The 20710-nt window shown below is 66.4% G+C and overlaps 2 protein-coding genes and 1 non-coding gene across 3 annotated transcripts; 2 read left to right on the top strand and 1 right to left on the bottom strand.

The window, feature by feature from the left end:
- Positions 1-27: 27 nt before the first annotated feature.
- On the top strand, positions 28-4782 carry CNN2 (calponin 2). Its single transcript, XM_050321121.1, has 7 exons — positions 28-154; positions 2290-2411; positions 2693-2759; positions 2841-2978; positions 3132-3248; positions 3543-3689; positions 3767-4782. The coding sequence occupies exons 1-7, from the start codon at positions 92-94 to the stop codon at positions 4031-4033; spliced, it is 921 nt and encodes a 306-aa protein (XP_050177078.1). The 5' UTR covers positions 28-91; the 3' UTR covers positions 4034-4782.
- Positions 4783-5909: 1127 nt separating this feature from the next.
- On the top strand, positions 5910-20329 carry ABCA7 (ATP binding cassette subfamily A member 7). Its single transcript, XM_050321179.1, is given in 52 exon segments — positions 5910-6027; positions 6600-6883; positions 7000-7093; positions 7323-7464; positions 7542-7669; positions 7734-7855; positions 7944-8138; positions 8242-8331; positions 8430-8664; positions 8772-8911; positions 8990-9106; positions 9260-9439; positions 9544-9752; positions 9850-10026; positions 10225-10447; positions 10551-10772; positions 10867-11071; positions 11140-11256; positions 11430-11601; positions 11755-11886; positions 11981-12120; positions 12197-12334; positions 12487-12698; positions 12822-12894; positions 13135-13337; positions 13451-13499; positions 13715-13777; positions 14182-14199; positions 14348-14499; positions 14575-14699; positions 14777-14875; positions 15066-15261; positions 15371-15465; positions 15710-15742; positions 16079-16184; positions 16266-16340; positions 16558-16727; positions 16794-16971; positions 17057-17172; positions 17340-17353; positions 17356-17483; positions 17571-17694; positions 17786-17915; positions 17994-18114; positions 18226-18288; positions 18365-18471; positions 18693-18834; positions 18911-19045; positions 19122-19225; positions 19340-19432; positions 19515-19752; positions 19824-20329. Coding segments are annotated over 51 exon segments (6750 nt in total). The 5' UTR covers positions 5910-6027; positions 6600-6814; the 3' UTR covers positions 19965-20329.
- A 216-nt stretch (positions 20330-20545) lies between these two features.
- Positions 20546-20652, bottom strand: LOC126643275 (U6 spliceosomal RNA). Its single transcript, XR_007629697.1, has one exon. It is a non-coding gene; the product is annotated as a U6 spliceosomal RNA (small nuclear RNA).
- Between the last annotated feature and the right edge of the window lie 58 nt (positions 20653-20710).

The following is a 20710-nucleotide window of genomic DNA, read 5'->3' as shown; positions in this document are numbered from 1 at the left end:
GGGCCCGGCCCCGCCCCCGCCCCGCCCGGCCCCGCTCCGGTACCGGCCCCGCTGCCCGCGCCCCGCTCCGGTACCGGCTCCGCGCCCCGCCATGAGCAGCTCCCAGTTCAACAAGGGCCCGTCCTACGGCCTCTCCGCCGAAGTCAAGAACCGGGTGAGCCGCGGCGGGGACCGGGGGGTACCGGGACAACCAGATGGGGGCAAGTCGGGGGCGGGGAGTACCGGGGCCACCAGGCGCTGCGGCTGCCGGTGCTCCCGGAGCTCTGGGAGAGCCGGGCATCCCGGTGCCGCTGGGGGTCCCGGTTTTATCCCGGGGCTCTGGAGAACTGGGTCCTGGTGCGCCCCCGGCATGCGGAGCCGGAGGGGGCCCAGTGCCACCGGGCACGGAGAGTGGAGAAGCTGGGGGCTCCCGGGAGGATGGAGAGCCGGGGATTCCCGAGAGAATGCGGAACTGAGGGTCCCGATGTACCGGGGTCTCCTGAGCGCTGGGGATGCCCGGGCTGGGCTCCCGGTCTCGGCGTGCCCTGAGCCTGCCTGCAGGGTCCCGGGAGGTGTCTTGGGGAGACCGGGGCTGGGAGGGGTCCCGGCACCGGCCGCCTCTCCCGTGCAGTGGCCGCTGTTGCCCCGCCGCTCCCGGCAAACCCCGCGGCTCCGGACCAGCTCTACGGAGCTTCACTTTCTGCTCCCCCGAAACTGCTCATCCCCCGCGGGATGCTCCGCGGCCTTTGCTGGGAATGGGGCTATGACCCCGGTGACTCTGCCTGGGGCCGGAAGGGGAAAGGGGAACGGGAGCCTCTGAGCAGTCTGTTTGCACCCCGAGGAGGGAGCCACGGGGTGCAGGCAGCTGCCAGCACCCTCCTGCTTCCTCGAGAGCTCACAGCAGTCCTGCTGGGCCAGGGGACACAGCTGCCCCAGGCTGTTGGTGGCACCGGCAGTGGCCCAGGTGCTGGGCTGTGCCTGGCCCCGGGTGAGCAGAGATTGAGCCGTGGTCACCCCAGGGCTTGTTGCCTGTGTCCTGTGTGGCTGTGTCCTGCCCGGGGACATGGGAGCTGCCTCCATGGGGCCAGGGCAGGCAGAAGAAGAGCCAGGTGGTGGTGGGCATGTGGCTGCTGAGGTCGAGGTTGTGGCTGCAGGGATGTGGTGGCTATGGCTGCTTACCCAGCTTTGCAGAGGATTTATGTTTTGTAAGGAGTGGACGGGCCCTGGCCTGCCTGGGGCTGGGCTGCCCTGGCGCTGAGCGGGTGACACGCGCCGGAGCCTCCCTGCCGTGTGCTCTTGGTGCTTTGGGTTGATTCAGCAAGACATGAGCCAGTCTGACTGCCCCAGTGTGTCTGCTGGAGGTGACATCACCAACTGGGAACCAGTAAAACCAGTGGCACGCTCCCAGTCTGCGTAATCCCTTACAAAGTGGGCTGTTGTGGGATCTCTCTGGGGCTGGTCCACTCTGCCTGCTCCTGTGCCCTGGGAAATGCTCACAGTGGCCATGAGAAGGGAAGAGGAACTGTCTCCAGCTGCCCATGCCCCAGAAAATCATCTGGGGGACTGTGGAATCCCCTGGCCAGGACACACGTGGTGTGTGACCCAAGGTCCTGACTGGTCAAGTTCTCCTTTGAGGCCAGAGCATCTCCCCACCACACAGCGGGGCTGGACTGTGCCCACCCCAGTGTCTCCCTTTGTCCAGGATCCCTGGGGACTCATGGCCCCACCACATGACAGCACCAGGAGGGGATGGGATGGGCAAGAGGTCAGTGGGTGCCCTGAGGCCACCTCTGGGTGCTGGCTGAGCGTTGGAGGGAGGGGCTGGGGCAGGACAGCACTTGGGGCTTCCAGGCTTTTCCCACCCCAGGTCGGGATGCCTTTCTCTTGCCTCATGGGCCAGGGCTGAGGCAACGCTGGCGGAGATGCTGCCGGCCCTGGCAGCTGGTCTCCATTTGGGAGGAGGCGTCCACATTCCTGGCATAGCCGCGGTGACCGAGGAATCTGCGGCGGCTGTCGGGCTTTGCCGGAAGGGAGAGTATCTCGTGGCCCGGACCCCGGGGATGGGAACTGGGCTCCCGCAGGCTCCAGGAGACAGGGAGGGATGGACCCATGGAGGGGGAGCTTCCCCGTGGCCCCCACAGGCAGTTCCTCCTCATCCTTTTGGAATGGTTCAGAAGCTACTGTGTCTGATGGCAGCATCATCCTCATGCTCCTGTCCCCATCCCCATCCCGGGGAGGGGGGAACTGTTCATGGGGGATTTGGGGTGCACACAGGGCTGTGCCTGAGCTGCCCTCATCCACCCCCTCCAGCTTGCCCAAAAGTATGACCCACAGAAGGAGGTCGAGCTGCGGACATGGATCGAGAGCATCACGGGGCAGCAGATCGGGCCTGATTTCCAGAAGGGGCTGAAGGACGGGGTGATCCTCTGCGAGTGAGTCCCGGATTGGGTGGGGATGGGGAATACCAGCCCTCCAGGGGTCCCCCACTAGCCTTTGGGGTGGAAAGAGTGGGCTGGATCGGCGCCAGTGGGACCTGCCAGGTCACCGCCAAAGGATCTCTGTCTGGAGAGAGCCCTGAGGACCAAGAGGGACCTGGGCAAGGAATTGCTCCACATGGGGGAGGCCTGGGCTGGATCTTCCTGAAAGGGACCCTTGCTCTGCAGCCCCTCAGGGCTCTGCCTGCTGCAGCCCCACATCCCCCTGCCTCCTCCAGGCTCATGAACAAGCTGCAGCCCAACTCGGTGAGGAAGATCAACCGCTCAGCTCAGAACTGGCACCAGGTAAGTGCAGGCCTACTGGCACCCACCTGCTGTCCCTCTACCATCACCCACCGTGGCTCACCCCTCTCCCCCTCCCTGTAGCTCGAGAACCTCTCCAACTTCATCAAGGCCATGGCCAGCTATGGCATGAACCCCGTGGACCTCTTTGAAGCCAACGACCTTTTTGAGAGCGGGAACCTGACCCAGGTGCAGGTGTCGCTGCTGGCACTGGCGGGAATGGTGAGCACAGGGAATGAGCAGCTTGGGAAGGGGCACAGTCCTGCAGGGATCCCCAGCCTGGGGTGGTGCCCGTGGGACCCTTTGGCTCCCCCTGCCCAGGAAGAGGGTAGGGGGACTGGGGCCTTTGTCCTTCCTCACCACCACTCCTGGCAGGCCAAGACAAAGGGGCTGCAGAGCGGAGTGGACATCGGCGTGAAGTACTCGGAGAAGCAGCAGAGGAATTTTGACGAGGCCAAGATGAAGGCTGGGCAGTGTGTGATTGGGCTGCAGGTGGGTTGCCCTGTGGAGTCCCAGGGGTGGGGGGCTGGGAGAGGGGTGCCCAGATCTGTCAAATCCTCAGCACTGTCATGGCTCCAAGCATAGCTGGAAGGACCTGAGGCTCCAGGTGCCTCAGGTGTTCTTGGGATCTGAGACCATCCTGGCTCCGTGTCCGGCACTCAGTGGCCGTGAGCCTGGGGTGGGTTGGGGAATTCTGGCTGTGCCCCCTGGGCTGGGGGTGACGGGGAGGGGGAGAAGGGGCACGTGTTTTGGGCAGCACATGCTCCTCACAGACCCCTTTGTCAGATGGGCACGAACAAGTGTGCCAGCCAGTCCGGCATGACAGCCTATGGCACCCGGAGGCACCTCTACGACCCCAAGAACCAGATCCTGCCGCCCATGGACCACTCCACCATCAGCCTGCAGATGGGCACCAACAAGTGTGCCAGCCAGGTGAGCCCCTGTGCCGGGCTGGGAGGCTGTGGGGGGGACCACAGCTGAGCCCTGCTCCATCCTGTTCTCCCTTCCAGGTGGGCATGACAGCTCCCGGCACCAGGAGACACATCTACGATGCCAAGATGGGGACGGAGAAGTGCGACAACTCCTCCATGTCCCTGCAGATGGGCTCCAACCAGGGCGCCAACCAGAGCGGGCAGGTCTTTGGCCTCGGCCGCCAGATCTATGACCCCAAGTACTGCCCACAGGGCAGCCAGGGCGAGGTGGCCAACGCTGCTGGTGACCTGGGCGGGGACCCCCCTGGGTACCACTACTACCGGGAGGAGGAGGAGAGCTACTGACGGCCCTGTCCGCACCATCTCATGTACAGCCACACTGCCAGACACATTCCAGCCTCCACTTTCATCATTCCTTCTTTTTAAACTCTTTTTTAACTTTGGAAATTAATCTATTTTTCTGAGCAAGGAAATAAAGACCCTGTTTCTAGAGAGGAGCCTGGCCAGTTCCCATGGGAGCCCCGAGGCCACAGGGCAGAGGGAAGGTGGCGGATGCTCCAGCACCGGGGAGTGGACACTGTCACCTCTCACACACCCAGCTCCCACCATGTGCCCCTGCAACACCCCTGGATCCCTCAGCAAGGAGTGGGGGGCAGCTGCCTGTGCTGCACCCAGTGCTGCTGCTCATCGCTGTGCTGGCAGGACCTGGCTCAGCCCCATGGAGGAGAGGGCTGGGCTCAGCAAGACATGGTGTGGGGGGAGCCCAGGGCACTGCAGGGCCTTGGGATTGTGAGAGTGTGAGTCAGTGAACGTGTGCACTCGTGTTTGCAGCCTCATGTGATCTCTAGATGCTGGAAATGCCTTTTTTGCAGAAGTCAGAGGGACCAAGATTCTGAGACCACGGTGTTGGCTGCAGGGCAGGGCCAGGAGCTGGCACACCTGGCACACCTGGCACTGCTGCACCTCTCCACAATCCAATCGCCCAGGCTGGAGCCAGGGCTGACTCCGACGCCGCATCCTGCACCGCCGCAGTGCCCGAGCGCAGCCGGTGCCCCTTGACTTTCCCCTCCCTTGTGGTTTTTAATGGAGATGCTCTCAGACTGAAACGTTTTATTTTTAAAAATAAACCCTTTCAACATAAGCAGGAGCCGGTCTCTGGTGCCTCTTGTGGGAGCTGCTGCAGACCAGGGTGAGACCCCCGGAGTGCCGGGATGGTGGGGAGAGAGGCTGCGTGTCCCGGGGCCGAGCGGGAGCCAGGAACCGGCTGCTGGCTTATAAACGGCTGACAGATGTGGAATTACCGGTGCCGTGCCTGTCCGGGCAGGGACCCGCGTTTCGGGGGAGGGAAATGCTGTGTTCGGGAGAGCCTCGCTGCCCCGTGGGACTCCCACGGGCGGGGCGGGGCGGGGGAAGGGCCCGGGCGGGGCTCTCGCTCCTCCCACCGCCCGGAGCCCCGCCCCGAGCGGCCCCTTTAAGAGCCGTTCCCATGACGTCACGCCCGCGGATACTTTTTGGGAGGGGCGGGGCCTGCGCGCGCCCGGCGGAGCCGCGGGGGTCTCTTAAAGGGGCCGCGCGGCGGCAGAAGGTAACGGGGGTCCCGGGCCGGGGGCTGCGGGGGGGAAAGGAGGGGCTGTGTCCTGGCTGCTGCTCTCGGCCTCGCAGCATCTTTCCGGGGCTGTCCGCACCTCCCCATCCCCCCCCGTGGCTGTCCCCGTGTCCCCACTGTACCCCCGAGCTGTCCCCATCTCCCCCCTGGGCTGTCCTCGTCGTCCCCTCGAGCTGTTCCCATGACCCACCCTGGGCTGTCCGTGTGTTCCCCGGGCTGCGCCCACGTTCCCACGGCCCGTCCGCCTCCCGGTGACTCCGCACCCCTTCCAGAGCGGGGCTCCGTGGGGCGGAACCGGGTCGGGGGGCGCCGGGGCCGGGGGATGCCGGGTGGCGGGATGCCGGGGGCGTGGGATCCGCCGGTCCTCTCAGTTGCAGCGACGCGGCATGTTTGTCCTCGTGGGATGAGTGAGCAGATTCCCAGGCGAATCCCCCTGGGAGGATCCCGGGTTCTGTGGCTGTTTTGTCCCGAAAAGTGCCTCAGCACCCCCGGTTCCCTGGACACCCTCACCCCGGCAGCCGTCCCTGTTCCCTCGTGTCACCCCATCTGCCCCGGTGCACCCCCGGAGGAATCCTGGCCCCGACCCCCGCTCACGTCCGGCCCCGCAGGCCGATTAGGCGGATTTTCCAGCCGGGATCCTAATCCCGCTGCCCGGTGCCCGCTTATCCCGGCTGTGCCCGGGACCCGGCTTAGCTCCGCAGGCGGACGGGCGGCGGCGGGCGCGGGGCAGCGGGTGAGTCCGCGGCTTCCCCGGCTCCGAGGGCAAACCCGCAGCAAGGGGGGCCCGGCGTGTCCCCGGCTCGCGGGGACCGGGGAGCCGCCCCGGAGCTCGGATCTCTCGGGGCGTGGGTGGGTTCACCGGGCGGAATGCTGCGGGTTGGGTCGTGCCGCCACCGGGCTGGGCACGGAAGCGCCTTGGCAGCGCTTTGCTGCCCTGCCCGGGAGCTGCTGGCCCCTCTCCAGGGGTGAGTGAATTCCTAGGCGCTGGCAGAAACCGGGTTGGCGCTGGGAAGGGATGGAGCTGAAGCTCTGGGGTCCCAGCGCAGCTCGGGAGGTACCCACTGGGCCCGGGTGTGGGAACTCGCGCCTCGAGCCCGCTGCACCAGCACAATTCCTCCCCTGGGGTGCTTGAGGGTCTCACAGAAACACCCACCCACACCCCTCCCATGGGAAAACTGGGGCACGGGCAGCTCCCCGCCTCCCCCGGGCTGCCCAGGGTTTGGAGCCGCACCCTGTGCTGGGCTGCGAATCCTGCTCATGGCTCCTGGACAAAGCTCGTGCCCAATTCTGCTGCTTTTGGTTTAGGAAAGAACGGAATTTGAGGCATTAGCTCCGGAAAGGAGCTTTTCTGCAGGAATGCCGTCCAGCTCCTGCCAGCCCCTGAGCTCAGCCCTGTGCCCGGCACTGTGCCCGGGGTGGGATAAGCCATGACCCAGAGGGAAGTGAGAGCCCCGCAGTCGCCCCCAGCTTGGGGCTGAACCCCCTGCTCTCCCCGCAGCCGGAGCCGAGCAGGGCCCGCCATGGCCAGCTGGGGCACCCAGCTGGGGCTGCTGCTCTGGAAGAACTTCACCTACCGCCGGCGGCAGCGGGTGAGTGGGGGACTGGGGTGTGGGGCACTCTGAGCCGCTGGGTCCTAGCACAGGGGCAGGCAGAGCTCTGGGCAATGATGGTGACAGAGTTTCCCCCAACTGCGGGTCTCCCCCAGATCCAGCTGGCCATCGAGATCCTGTGGCCGCTCTTCCTCTTCCTCATCTTGATCTCGGTGCGACGATCTCACCCACCCTTCAAGCAGCATGAGTGTGAGTGTCCCCTGCTGGACCACCCTCTGGGTTGGTAATGAGCCCCCTGTGCCTGCCTGGGACCACCCTGTGTGCCCCTGTATGGGAGCCCTGTGAGGTGGCACCAGGGGAGACAAACAGAGGAGGTGATCGCAGCGTGGGGACCCGCTGGCATCTCCCTGCTCTGGTGTGTGTGGGGAGTCCTGGGGATCCCATGATGCCCCCCTGGACCTGCCTCTTTCTCCTGCAGGCCACTTCCCCAACAAGGCATTGCCCTCGGCGGGGACCCTGTCCTGGCTCCAGGGCATCATCTGCAACATGAACAACCCCTGCTTCCGGCACCCCACGGCGGGAGAGGCCCCCGGCGTGGTGGGCAACTTTGACGGCTCCATGTGAGCGGAGGGGCCGGGGGACTGAGGAACAGAGTGGGGCTGGGCCAGGGTCTCACCGTCCACCCCGTGTCCCACAGCCTCTCCCGCCTCCTGGCCGAAGCCCGGCAGGCCCTGCTCCGCTCCGATGGGCAGCGGCTCCTGCGCAGCTTCGCCCGGCTCCTGCCCAGCCTGCGCCGGCTCCGGGACAGCGGGAACCAGCGGAGGGGTGAGCACCGGGAGGGGGGGGTGCCGGGGAAGCGAGACCCCTTGGCTGACCCCTGCCCCCCCAGCCCTGCCGGTGAGGGAGTACCTGAGGGAGAACGAGACTTTCTCGCGGTTCCTGCGGACCAACACATCTCTGGCCCCGGCGCTGGTGGATGAGCTGATGGGGGCTCGGCTCAGCCCCCGCATCGTGAGTGTCAGCATGGTACCCTCTCCCAGTGCCCTCTCCCAGTGCCCGCAGTGCCAGTGGCTGCATCGTGACCTCCCTCTCCCTCCAGTTCTCCCTGGCGAGCATTCGCCTCCCACTGAAGGCCCTGGTCTGCAACGCCTCGGAGCTGGGGGGATTCCTGGCGGGGGACGACGCTGCTTCCACTCAGCGCCTGCAGCGAGGGCTCTGTGCCCTGCCCAGCGCCCAGCTCCGAGCCATGGAGGGCTCCTTCCTCTCCCAGTTGGACTTCCCACGGCTCGTGGCGGTGAGCTCCCAGCTTGGCCAGGTGCTGGGTTCTGGGGGGCATTGGGGCAGAGACTCCTGGCCCATCCGGAGTGGCTGTCACTCCTTTCCATGTCCCCCTGTAGGAACAGCTGAGCCCAGACGTGGGTGGAATTGCTGGCACTGTGGAAGCCTTGGGCACCTTCCTGCGGGATGCAACATCCCTGATGGAGGAGGTACCCCCCACTTCCTATGCCCCCTATGCACCCCCACACTGTCCCTGGGTGCCCCTATCCCTGCTGCCCCACTCCACTCCCCATCCCGCTCTCCCCAGATCTCCTCCATGACCAGCCTGGCTGAGCTGCAGCGGGAGCTCGAGGAATTGAGGGCCCCCAACACCAGCACCCCCGGTGTGGGTGCATTCACAGCCCTGTCACGCATCGCCTGCGGTCACCCCGAGGGTGGGGGGCTCAGGATCCCCTCCCTCAACTGGTACGAGGACAACGACGTCAAAGCCTTCCTGGACCGCAACAGCTCGGAGCGGAGATCCGTGGCCTCGGGCAGCAGCAGTGAGCAGGGGCTGCAGGGGGCTGTGAGGGCTCGACCAGGGGCTGGGGGAGGCGTTGGGGACAGGGATGGGGGGCTGGTGATGAGGGCTCAGCTTTGCACCCCCCAGGTCCCTTCTGCCGGGAGCTGCTCCGCAGCCTGGAGTCCAACCCCTTCTCACAGATCTTCTGGAGGGGCATCAAGCCCCTCTTTGTGGGCAAGATCCTGTACTCGCCACCCGGGCCCGGCCCCGACAGCGTCATGGCCGAGGTGAGTGGGGGCTGTGAGGGGCCTGGGGGAGGAATTGAGGGGGTCCCAACCAGGACCTGCCTCATCCCTCTCACCCAGGTGAATCGGACCTTCCGGGAGCTGGCAGTACTGGGAGAGGTGGGGAGCGCCTGGCAGGAGCTGGGACCCCGGATCTACACCATCCTCAACAGCAGCCTGGAGATGCAGGTGCTCCAGGTGTGTGACCCCAGATCCCTCCCATTGGAGACCAGGCTGCTGTGGGGTGCAGGATGGGGTGTGGTGGGGGGCAGCTGGGGCTTCTGGGCAGGAGTGAGGTGGCAACTGGAGCAGGGTGGGCTGCATGGTCCCTGGTACCCTGGTGCTTTGCAGGACCTGCTGCTGGCCCCGGGCACAGCCCAGCTCCTGGACGGGTTCCTCAACGGCACCTCCTGGAAGGTGTCGGAGCTGGCCACGTTCCTGGCGGGGCCGGCGGCCGGGCCGGGGCTCACCTGGCACCAGGTGTACGCTGATGTGGACACGGTCCTGAGCACCCTGTCGCAGTTCATGGAGGTGAGTGTCCCTGCCCTGTGGGCAGGCTGGCCCCCTGCATGGCTGAGCCCTGCCTGCCCTGCCTGTGCCCCCGTGCCTGCTGAGCCCTGCCTGCCCTCCCGCAGTGCGTCTGCCTGGACAAGATCGAAGCGGTGGCCACCGAGGAGCAGCTGGTCGCCCGGGCCCTGGAGCTGCTGGAGGAGCAGCAGTTTTGGGCAGCTGTGGTTTTCCAACCTCCCATCAACGCCACAGCCCCCACACTGCCCCCCCATGTCCGCTACAAGATCCGCATGGACATCGACGATGTCACGAGGACCAACAAGATCAAGGACAGGTTGGGGCACACCCGCCCTGCTGGTCTCTGTGGCCTCCCAAGCAGCCTGTGCCCGTGGTGGGGTGTTCCTGCTTCCAGCACTGTGCTCTGCCCCCAGGTTTTGGGACCCAGGCCCCGCAGCTGACCCCTTCAGTGACCTGCGCTACGTCTGGGGGGGCTTCATCTACGTGCAGGACCTGGTGGAGCAGGCGGTGGTGCGGGTGCAGACCGGGGCTGCCCCACGGACAGGGGTCTATGTCCAGCAAATGCCCTATCCCTGCTACGTGGACGATGTGTGAGTGGGCGAGGGACAGCCCTGGCCCCCTGGGACCCTCGAGTGACCCCTCAGTGCTGCAGGGGACGCATCTGAGCATCCTACAGCATCACTGCCCTGGAGAGATGGCACAGGGCTGGGCGTGTCCCACTGTCCCTGGCCCTGCGGTGGCCCAGGGCTGTTGGGCGGGGCGTGGAAGGGCTGGTGGCATCTCCCCAGGTTCCTGCGGGTCCTGAACCGCTCGCTGCCCCTCTTCATGACGCTGGCCTGGATCTACTCAGTGGCTATGATCATCAAGGGGGTAGTGCACGAGAAGGAGACACGTCTCAAGGAGACCATGAAGACCATGGGGCTAAGCAGTGGCATCCTCTGGCTCAGCTGGTTCCTCAGCAGCTTCATCCCCTTCCTCCTCAGTTGTGCCCTCCTCGTCCTCATCCTCAAGGCAGGTTGCAGGTCTCAGGGGACAGTGCAGTTGGCACCGGGAGCACTGGGACTGGGAGCCAGCACGGGGGGCTCTGCAGGATCCAACCTGCCTCCGTCCACAGCTGGGAAACATCCTGCCCTACAGCGACCCGGCCGTCATCTTCCTGTTCCTCGGCACCTTCTCAGTGGCCACCATCAGCCAGTGCTTCCTCATCAGCACCTTCTTCCTCCGCGCCAACCTGGCCTCGGCGTGCGGTGGCATCATCTACTTCTCGCTGTACCTGCCCTACGTGCTGTGCGTCGCCTGGCGCGACTACATCACCTTCCCGCTCCGCGTCCTCGTGGTGAGCGGCCCCTCCCCGCTGCCCTGGGCAGGGGGCTTTGGGCTGCACCCCCTGGGCTGCTCTTTGCCCACACTGCTGTTCTCGCCACCCCCAGAGCCTGCTGTCCCCCGTGGCCTTTGGCTTTGGCTGCGATTACTTCTCCCTCTATGAAGAGCAGGGAGTGGGCATCCAGTGGCACAACCTGGGTGCCAGCCCCGTGCCAGGAGACCCCTACAACTTCGCAGCGGCCATGGGGCTGCTGCTGCTGGACGCCGTCCTCTATGGCCTGGCCACCTGGTACATTGAGGGCGTCTTCCCAGGTGAGCACAGCCCCCCCGGCCCCTGGCAGCCCCCCAGCCCTGGCCCCACTCAGCCCCCTCTGCTGCAGGTCAGTATGGGATCCCCAAGCCCTGGAATTTCCCCTTCCTGAAGAGCTACTGGTTTGGAGAGTTGTCCTCAGCTGGGCACCCCCTGTGCCCCACCAGCCCCCTGACTGCACCCCAAGGTGAGTCCCTGCCCATCCCAGAGCCTCGTGGCCGAGGGCAGCGGCCGTGGAGCAGGGCTGGAGCTCTCCAGCCTGGGCCTTGCCCTCCAGTGGAAGGTCCTGCCCCCTGTGGCAATGGGTCCAGCTCCCAGCGAGGGGTCCTGCCCGGGACATGACCCCATGGTGGCTTCCAGTGCTGGTGGAGGAGCCGCCTGCCCAGCTCCAGCCTGGCGTCTCCATCCGCAACCTGGTGAAGGTTTATGGCAGCAGTGGCCGTGCGGCCGTCAACGGGCTGAGCCTGGACTTCTACGAGGGGCAGATCACGTCCTTCCTGGGCCACAATGGCGCCGGGAAGACCACCACCATGTGAGCCTGGGGGGCTGTGTGGCCATGGCTGGGGACAGGAGCTGAGCTCGGCCCTGTCTCACCTGGGTCCCCGTGTAGGACAGAGCACCCCAGCCTCCAGCCCTGCTGCTCCTGTGCTCCATGACCACCTTTCTCCACCACTCCCCCATCCAGGTCCATCCTAACTGGCCTCCTGCCCCCCACCTCGGGCACCGCCTATATCCTGGGCTTGGACATCCGCTCTGATATTGACAGCATCCGCAAATCCATGGGGATGTGTCCCCAGCACAACGTGCTCTTCAACATGTAGGCAGGGGTGGGCATGCGGGGGAGTGATGCTGGGCTGTCCCCCTCAATCCCTGACCCCCTCACCCCTGTCTCCCTCACCCTGCCCCCCCAGCCTGACAGTGGAGGAGCACGTCTGGTTCTACGGGCGGCTGAAGGGGCTCTCGGAGCAGGAGGTGCAGGAGGAGATGGAGCAGCTGCTCCAGGACACGGGGCTGCCCCACAAGCGCCGGGAGCAGACCAGGAACCTCTCTGGTGCGTGCGGGGGACAGGACGGGTGCCCAGGCAGGATTCAGCGGCCCCGGGTGCCCCCAACGCTGTCCCTCTGCAGGCGGGATGCAGCGCAAGCTCTCGGTGGCCATCGCCTTCGTGGGCGGCTCCCGCGTGGTCGTCCTGGACGAGCCCACGGCCGGCGTGGACCCCTTCTCCCGCCGCAGCATCTGGGAGCTGCTGCTCAAGTACCGCAAAGGTCGGGGCTGGGGCTGAGCTGGGGGAGCCCCTGTGCCCACTTCTCCCTCTGAGCCCTCCAGCCTGGGGGAGCACAGAGATGTGCTGGTGGGAAAACCCAAGCTGGGGGGAGCAGCAGGAGGGTCCTGGATCAAATCCCCTCCCTGTCCCCAGGCCGCACCATCATCCTGTCCACCCACTACATGGACGAGGCGGAGCTGCTCGGGGACCGCACTGCCATCATCTCGCAGGGCCGGCTCTGCTGCTGCGGGTCCCCCCTCTTCCTCAAGGCCCGGCTGGGCACCGGGTACCACCTCACCCTGGTGAAGCGGGAGCGGAGCGGGACAGGCGGTAGCACCGGTGCTGTCCCTGGCGCCACGAAGAAGGTGGGTCCCTCAGCCCCGAGGAGCTTCTGCCAGGGGCAACCAGTGCATCCATCCGGGGACTGGGGGGCAATGGGGGCCGGGTCCTGGCATGGGGTGCCAGATTCTGGCTGCCTTTTCCCACAGGATGGCAGTGACTCAGAGCGCAGTAGCGACACGGGCCTGGGCAGCGAGCGGGGCAGCGAGGCCAGCGCCGTGGGTGAGGGTCCTGGCCCCCGTGGTTCCCCCCGAGCTACTCCCCATATTTCCCCTGTCAGCTGTGGGGGCTGGGAATGCCAGCCCTGCCGCTGGCTCCTGGCCCCCCTGCACTGGTGGGGCAGAAGGGGGTCCCCATCCCCTGCAGCTCTCCCAGGGACCCTAAGGTTGGGATGCTGGGCACATCCAGCTGTGCCAACCAGTGGCTCCTGGCCCAGGTTTCCAGCCCTCCCTGTTCCCCCAGATGTGGCCCAGCTGTCTGCACTGATCCAGAAGCTGGTGCCTGGCTCCCGGCTGGTGGAGGACATCGGGCACGAGGTGCTCTTTGTCCTGCCCTACAGCGGGGCCCGGGACGGGGCCTTCGGGGAGCTGTTCCGCGAGCTGGATGCGCGCCTGGGGGAGCTGGGGGTCTCCAGCTACGGCATCTCCGACACCACCCTGGAAGAGGTACCCAGCGGGGCTGCCTGTGGCTCCTGGGGTTCCTGCCCACGACCAAGGGCTTTCCCTCGCTGGGCTGTGGGAACTGGTGTCGTGTTTAACACCAGCTCCCCACCCCCCAGATCTTCCTGAAGGTGGCTGAGGACACAGGGCTGGACACTGACACTGCAGGTAAAACCCCTCAGTCCTGGCTGGAGCTGAGCTCTGGGGTGCAAGGGGGGCTGAGGAGATGCTCAGCAGCCCAGAACAGAGGGAGGGGGGGAGCCTTAGTGCACCACGTGTCCCTCCCAGGGCAAGGATCCCTACTGGGAGCACCTGTGGGTGCAGGGAGGTGTCACAGCCTGTAACATGGGTCCCACCCTGGCATCTCATCCCCCTTTTGGCAGGCACCAGGAGAGGAGCAGCTCCCGGCAAGGTGGAGGACGCAGACGTGGCCGATGGGGAGCTGGGTAAGGAGGGGGGAGCTGGGACTCCTGAGCTGCTGCTGGGTGTTCCCCACCTCCACCCCTTAGGGCTGGGGCCGTGGCACATGTCCATCCAGGCAGGCATCCCTTCGGGCAGGGGGTGCTCAGGGACCCTCGTGCAGCATTGCTACCTCCCAGTTTTGGGGTGCCCCCAGAGCCAGGATCCAGGATGAGGGTGGGTTTGGGGGAGCCCAGATGTGTGCAAGGGTTGGGATGGGACATGAAATCCCGGGAGGCAATATCCCCCTCCTCCTGGAGGTAGAGCTGGCGTGGGGGCAGCCACAGGAGCCTGGGGGGCTGTGATGGTTTGGGGTGCCTGGATGGGTGCTGACCCCAACCGGGACAGCACTGCAGGGCTGTAACCCCTCTCTGCTCTCCTTTACATTGAGCCAAAGGAGCACGGCGAGGTAGGAGCTGGGGGCCAGGGGGCTGGGGGGCTCCTGCATGCACGTGCCATCCCTGCTGAGGCGGGGGATGCCTCTGCCAGCACCCACCCTGTCCTCCCGCGCCCTGGCTGGCACGAGCCCCTTGCCAGACCTGTCTGTGCCCCGGCAGCGGAGGAGCCCCGGGAGACAGACCTGCTGCGGGGGGCGGCGCAGGCCTGCGGCAGGGTGAGGGGCTGGGCGCTCGTCTGCCGCCAGCTCCGCGCGCTCTTCACCAAGAGGATGCTCCACGCTCGGCGCAGCACCCGCGGCTTCTTCGCGCAGGTGGGACCGGGATGGGGCCGTGGGGAGGCGATGGGGCAGGGCAAGTGGAGCCCACCCTGACCCTGGGTCCCCCAGATCGTCCTCCCCGCCGTCTTCGTCTGCATCGCGCTGCTCTTCAGCCTCATCGTGCCGCCCTTCGGGAAGTACCCGCCGCTGCAGCTCCAGCCCTGGATGTACGGGCAGCAGTTCACCTTCTTCAGGTGTGTTCCCAGCCCGCTGCCCACCCCGTGTCCCCCGTCCCACACTGCCACCAGCTCACTCCTGTGTCTCCTGGCAGCAACGACGCCCCAGGGGACCCCGACACTGCCCGGCTGCTGGATGCGCTCCTGGCCGAGCCCGGCTTCGGCACCAAGTGCATGAAGGAGGCGGGAGAGACGTGAGTGTCCAGGGGATGGGGGCTGGGGGGGACAGCAGGCCTTGACCCCACCTCGGTGCCCGCCTCCCCTCAGAGCAGCCCTGCTGTCCGGTGCGATGCCATGGGACCCCCAGCCATCCTCGTGGTGGGTCCCGGTGCCTCTGGCTCACACCAGACTGCTAACGGAAGGTTTCTCTCCCCGCGTGCCCAGGATGGGGCTGTGCCCACCAGCTTCCCACCCCGATGGCTTCTCGGCCCCCTCAGCCCCCCCGTCCCTGCTGGAAGTGCTGTGGCGTGGGAACTGGACACAGGCTGAGCCGTCCCCGCCGTGTCAGTGCAGTGGCCCGGGGGCACACAGGATGCTGCCCGAGTGTCCCGAGGGGGCCGGGGGGCTCCCTCCGCCCCAGGTAACCCCCAGCCCAGCGGGGGCAGCCCCAGGGCTCCGGCACTGCTGGGTGTGGGGGCAGGCGAGGCCACGGGGCTGGGTGTCCTTCCAGCCCGTCTGTCCATCCCCAGGTGCAGAGGGGCACAGGGGACATCCTGCAGAACCTGACGGGCAGGAACATCTCCGACTACCTGGTGAAGACCTACCCCCAGATCATCCGGCAGGAGTGAGTGCTGGGGCTGGGAACACCCAGGGACACTGCAGGAACACAGTGGGGACACCGAGGGAACACCCTAGGGACACCTGGGGAAGGTGGCAGGGCGTTGGCACAGGCTGCCACCATGGTGGCAGCAGGGAGGGACACTGTGGACCAAACCACAGGGGAAGAGGACACTGATGGGAGTGTGGCCAGCTGAGCAGGCACTGTCCTCACATCCCCTCGGGGGGTTTCTGCCCCCCATTTCTTTCAGGCTGAGGAACAAGAAGTGGGTGAACGAGCAGAGGTGAGCTGGGCAGGGGCTGGAGGCTGGCACAGCTGAGCTGGGGTGAGGCAGGAGATGCCCGTTGGGGCTGGGGAGAACCTGAGTGATCACTGGGCAGAGCTGACATCCATGCAGCCTCAGCCCTCCGCCTTGTGCCCCTCACCACGGCATCTGGGCAGGTGGGGGGTTGAGTCTGGGCAAGGATGGCAGTGGGCAGTGGGTGGCAGGTTTGATAGAATTACAGAACCGTAGACTCTCCTGGGCTGGAAAGGCCCCATGTGGGTCCTGGAGCCCAGCTCCCGGCACGCTGGCAGTGGGGGCATCTCCGGCAGGTTTGAAGCCCCGTTTCTCTCACAGGTACGGGGGTTTCTCCCTGGGTGCTGGCGGCTCCCAGGCCCTGCCATCGGTGGCAGAGGTGGATCAGGCGGTGCTGGAGCTCCGGGCATTGCTCAACATCACCCCGGTACGGCTGGGCTCAGGCCCCCAGCCCGGCTCCCCTGTCCTGGTGCCAGGAGCCCCCTCCTCACCCTGTTCCCACACCCAGGGCAGCCCCTCGGATCGGCTCCTGGCCAACATCAGCCGCTTCATCGAGGGTTTGGATGCCCGCAGGAACATCAAGGTGCACCCAGGGCTGGGGGTCCCCTGGGGGTGAGAGCTGGGGGGCAGCGGGGATGTGGCACCTGGGTCCCCTCCGGGGGTGGAGCGGCCCAGAAGGACCAAAAGGCTGGAGGGGAGTGGGTGGCACAGCCGGTGGGGATTGGGGTGCTGTGGGCACAGCCAGGGCAGTGCCAGGGCGGGTGGGGGACTCTAAACTGCCAGGCCCCCCTGTGCTGCAGGTCTGGTTCAACAACAAGGGCTGGCACGCCATGGTCTCCTTCCTCAACGTGGCCAGCAATGGGCTGCTGCGTGCCCGGCTGCCCCCCGGCACCGACCCCACGCGCTTCGGCATCACGGCCACCAACCACCCCCTCAACCTCACCAAGGAGCAGCTCTCCGAGGCCGCCCTGTGAGTGCCGGGGACAGGGATCCCACAGACTCTCCGGCCCCCGCTGAGCCCTCCCCTCCATGGCAGGATGGCCACCTCCGTGGACGTGCTGGTCTCCATCTGCGTGATCTTTGCCATGTCCTTCGTCCCGGCCAGCTTCGTCGTCTTCCTCATCGAGGAGCGGGTCAGCAAGGCCAAGCACCTGCAGTTTGTCAGCGGGATGAAGCCCCTCACCTACTGGCTGGGCAACTTCGCCTGGGACATGGTGGGGATGGGGATGGGGACAGGGACCAGTTCCAGGGGGAGCAGGTCCCACCCCTGACCTTTTCCTGGCTTCTCTGTCCCCACAGTGCAACTACCTGGTGCCCGCACTGCTGGTCATCCTCATCTTCCTCTGCTTCCAGCAGAAATCCTACGTGTCCTCAGACAACCTGCCCTCCCTGGTGCTGCTGCTGCTGCTCTACGGGTGACGGGGCAGCAGAGCCCAGCGGGGGCGAGGGGGCCACAGGGGGCTCTGAGGGGGCTGGGGGCAGCCGGGATGAGGGGGATTGTGGTGCTGGGGGGTGGGTGGTGTTTCGTGTCCCCCAGGATAGGAGGTGCATCTCAGCCAGCCCCTGCCTTCCTCCCTTGCAGCTGGTCCATCACCCCCTGATGTACCCAGCCTCCTTCCTCTTCAGCATCCCCAGCACTGCCTACGTGGCCCTGACCTGCATCAACCTCTTCATTGGCATCAATGGCAGTGTGGCCACCTTTGTGCTGGAGCTCTTCGTGGACCAGGTGAGCCTTGGGATGCCCTGGACCCCCTGTCCCACCCCCGTGGGGCCAGTGCCAGCTGACTCACCCCTCTCTTCACTGCCCCGGCAGAACCTCAATGACATCAACCGTGTCCTGAAGAAGGTTTTCCTCATCTTCCCCCACTTCTGCCTGGGCCGAGGCCTCATCGACATGGTGAAGAACCAGGCGATGGCTGATGCCTTTGAGAGGTTTGGTGAGTCAGGGGGTGTCAGGGCTGCTCCCCCTCCCCAAAGCCTGGCCAGCTCAGGCATTCACCTCTCCTACCTGCGCTCTTGTGCTCACAGGGGACAGGCGTTTCTTGTCCCCCCTGTCCTGGGAGCTGGCGGGGAAGAACATGTTCGCCATGGCCGTCGAGGGCATTGTTTTCTTCATCTTCACCCTCCTGCTGCAGTACCGCTTCTTCCTGCGGCTGGGGTGAGCACCGGCCAGGGGGTGCCTGGGGGTTCCCGTGGATGGGCAGCCCTGGATGCGCCCCTGCCGCTGTTCCCCCAGGCCGCGGGCTCCGGAGCTGCCCTCGCTGGGGGACGAAGACCAGGACGTGGCCAGGGAGCGGGCGAGGGTGGGCAGCAGCCCCCCTCAGGGCCACCTCCTGCTGCTGAAGGACCTGACCAAGGTGGGCTTTAGGGCCGGCCCCTGCCCCACCCTGCTGTGGGCTCCAGCCCCCTGCAGCCCCCGGCCCCCGGTGAGGGAGGGAGCACCCAGCGCTGCCCCTGTCCCCACGCAGGTGTACCGGCGCAGGAAGGCTCCGGCCGTGGACCGGCTCTGCGTGGCCATCCCCCCCGGAGAGGTGAGGGACAGACAGACGGATGGACGGCACCATGGGCAGGGCCAGGGCTGCTGGTGACCCTGCTCTGTCCCCACAGTGCTTTGGCCTCCTGGGGGTGAACGGTGCCGGGAAGACGTCGACCTTCAAGATGCTGACGGGGGACACGGAGGTGACGCTGGGGGAGGCCTGGCTGAAGGGGCACAGGTGGTGAATGCAGGGACCTCACAGCTGCTCCCCCTCTCCTCATCCCCACAGCACCTGTGCCATCATCCTCATCCTGTGCTCCTTCTGGTCCTGGTTCTTGCAGTGTGCTTGTGCTCACCTTCATCCTCATCCTTATCCTCATCCCTGCAGCTGCTCATCCCTATTCCTACAGTGTCCCTGCAGCATCCCCCACGACGTGCTCACCTGTCCCTGTCCCACAGCGTGCTCACCGACCTCCAGTCTGTGCACCAGCACATGGGTTACTGTCCCCAGTTCGATGCCATCACGGACCTGCTGACGGGGCGGGAGCACCTGGAGTTCTACAGTCGCCTGCGTGGGGTCCCGGAGGAGGAGACCCCCAGGGTAGGGCCTGCACCCCAGCCCCCCCCAGCCCAGGAGACCCCCACCCTCACGTCCTCACCCCCTCTGTCTCTGGCAGGTGGCTCAGTGGGGCATCACTGCCCTGGGGCTGGGCCCGCACGCGGACCGGCCCGCGGGCAAGTACAGCGGGGGCAACAAACGCAAGCTCTCCACGGCCATCGCCCTCCTCGGCTGCCCCCCTGTCGTCTTCCTGGTGAGGGGGGTGGCGGGGGGTCCCACAGCAGCACCAGGGTCCTGCCTGGGCTGACCCTGAGCTGGGGCCGTTGCAGGATGAGCCCACGACGGGGATGGACCCGCAAGCCCGGCGGTTCCTGTGGGAACGCATCCTGGGCGTCATCCGGGACGGCCGCTCCGTGGTGCTCACGTCTCACAGGTGATCCCCCACCCGGGTCTGCAGCCCCCACACTGGGGAGCAACCCCTCTGCCCCCGGGAATTCCCCAGAGGGGAGCTCCCCTCTGCCCCGGGGGTCTCACGCGTGCCCCCCAGCATGGAGGAGTGTGAGGCGCTCTGCACCAGGATGGCCATCATGGTCAACGGCCGGTTCCGCTGCCTGGGCAGCGTCCAGCACCTCAAGAACAGGTACCGGGGTGGGCAGCTCGGGGGGGATCCCTGAGGCGGGGGCTGCAGCCGGTGCCCGCAGCGGTGTCCCCTGTCCCCGCAGGTTTGGGGACGGGTACACGGTGGTGGTGCGGGCGGGGGGCCCCGGCCCGGCGGCGGTGCAGGCCCTGCTGCAGCAGCACTTCCCCACCATCGTGCTGCGGGAGCGGCACGGGGGGCTGCTGCGCTACCACCTGCCCGCCCGCGCCGCCTCCCTGGCCACCGTCTTCAGCCTCCTGGCCGCCCACTGCGGGCCCTGCCACATCGAGGACTACTCGGTGTCCCAGACCACCCTCGACCAGGTGACGGGGCACGGTGTGGGGGTGTGGGTGGGGGTCCCATGGCACTGTCTCTCATCCCGCCATCCCCGCAGGTCTTCGTGCACTTCGCCCAGGAGCAGAGTGACGGGGACCCCGGGGAGGCTGTGGAGCCAGGGCAGGATGTGGCCCCCAGCCCTGGGAGGAGGCTGAGCACGTTCCTGGAGGATGACAGCTACCAGGAGAGCGCTGTCTGAGCAGGGCATGGTGCTCCATGGACCCTCAAGACCCCTCCCCAGTCATCACTGCAACACGACCTGGGGTTACAGGGCTTCGGGGCACCCTGGACCCCCGGAGCTGCACAGGGGAGGCCTGGGCACATCCTGCCCACTGCCATGGTGTCACCATCCCACAGGACAGTGGGTGCTGGGGAGTGTCAGAGCATCAGGGCAGGGCTGGCCCCGGATCCCTGGGGGTGGTGCCCTGTGGAGAAGTCGATCTGGATGGGGGGGTCTGGGGCTGGCCCTGGGACCCCTGCTGCCCCAGGACCCCCGCTGCTCCCCACTGGAGCCGAGCTTGCTGTAACTGAGCAATTCAATAAAGACCCGCGGTACTGCCGGGGGGCCTGATCGCCCTCGCCATGACACGACCCCGCTGGGGGACAGGGGCACAGCGGGACAGGGCAGCAGCGTGGCCCTGGCACAGTCGGACACCCAGACCTGCAGTGCCGCTCCTGGGGCTCTCCCAGGAGTGAGGGTGGGCACCGGCATCCCCTGAGCAGCACCTGGGGGGTCCAAAAGGGTCCTCCCGGAGCGGGGTTTGCGACCCTCCCGAGGGAAAAAATATGGAACGCTTCACGAATTTGCGTGTCATCCTTGCGCAGGGGCCATGCTAATCTTCTCTGTATCGTTCCAATTTTAGTATATGTGCTGCCGAAGCGAGCACGAACCATAACCCTTCGGCAGCCCTGCTTAAACCTCTCGGAATTAGTGATTTTTGAGGT

Source organism: Myiozetetes cayanensis, unplaced genomic scaffold (assembly GCF_022539395.1).
Source record: "Myiozetetes cayanensis isolate MyiCay16 unplaced genomic scaffold, myiCay2020 scf26, whole genome shotgun sequence".
In the NCBI taxonomy this organism is placed as follows: Eukaryota; Metazoa; Chordata; class Aves; order Passeriformes; family Tyrannidae; genus Myiozetetes; species Myiozetetes cayanensis.
This window is presented reverse-complemented; position numbering and strand designations above follow the sequence as displayed.

Bases quoted from the DNA above. Each gene is read 5' to 3' on its own strand.
- CNN2 (XM_050321121.1), top strand. From the start codon at position 92: ATGAGCAGCTCCCAGTTCAACAAGGGCCCGTCCTACGGCCTCTCCGCC. The intron at 2,760-2,840 runs GTAAGTGCAGGC...CCCTCCCTGTAG, and splicing joins CAGCTCAGAACTGGCACCAG to CTCGAGAACCTCTCCAACTT. The intron at 3,249-3,542 runs GTGGGTTGCCCT...CCCCTTTGTCAG, and splicing joins AGTGTGTGATTGGGCTGCAG to ATGGGCACGAACAAGTGTGC.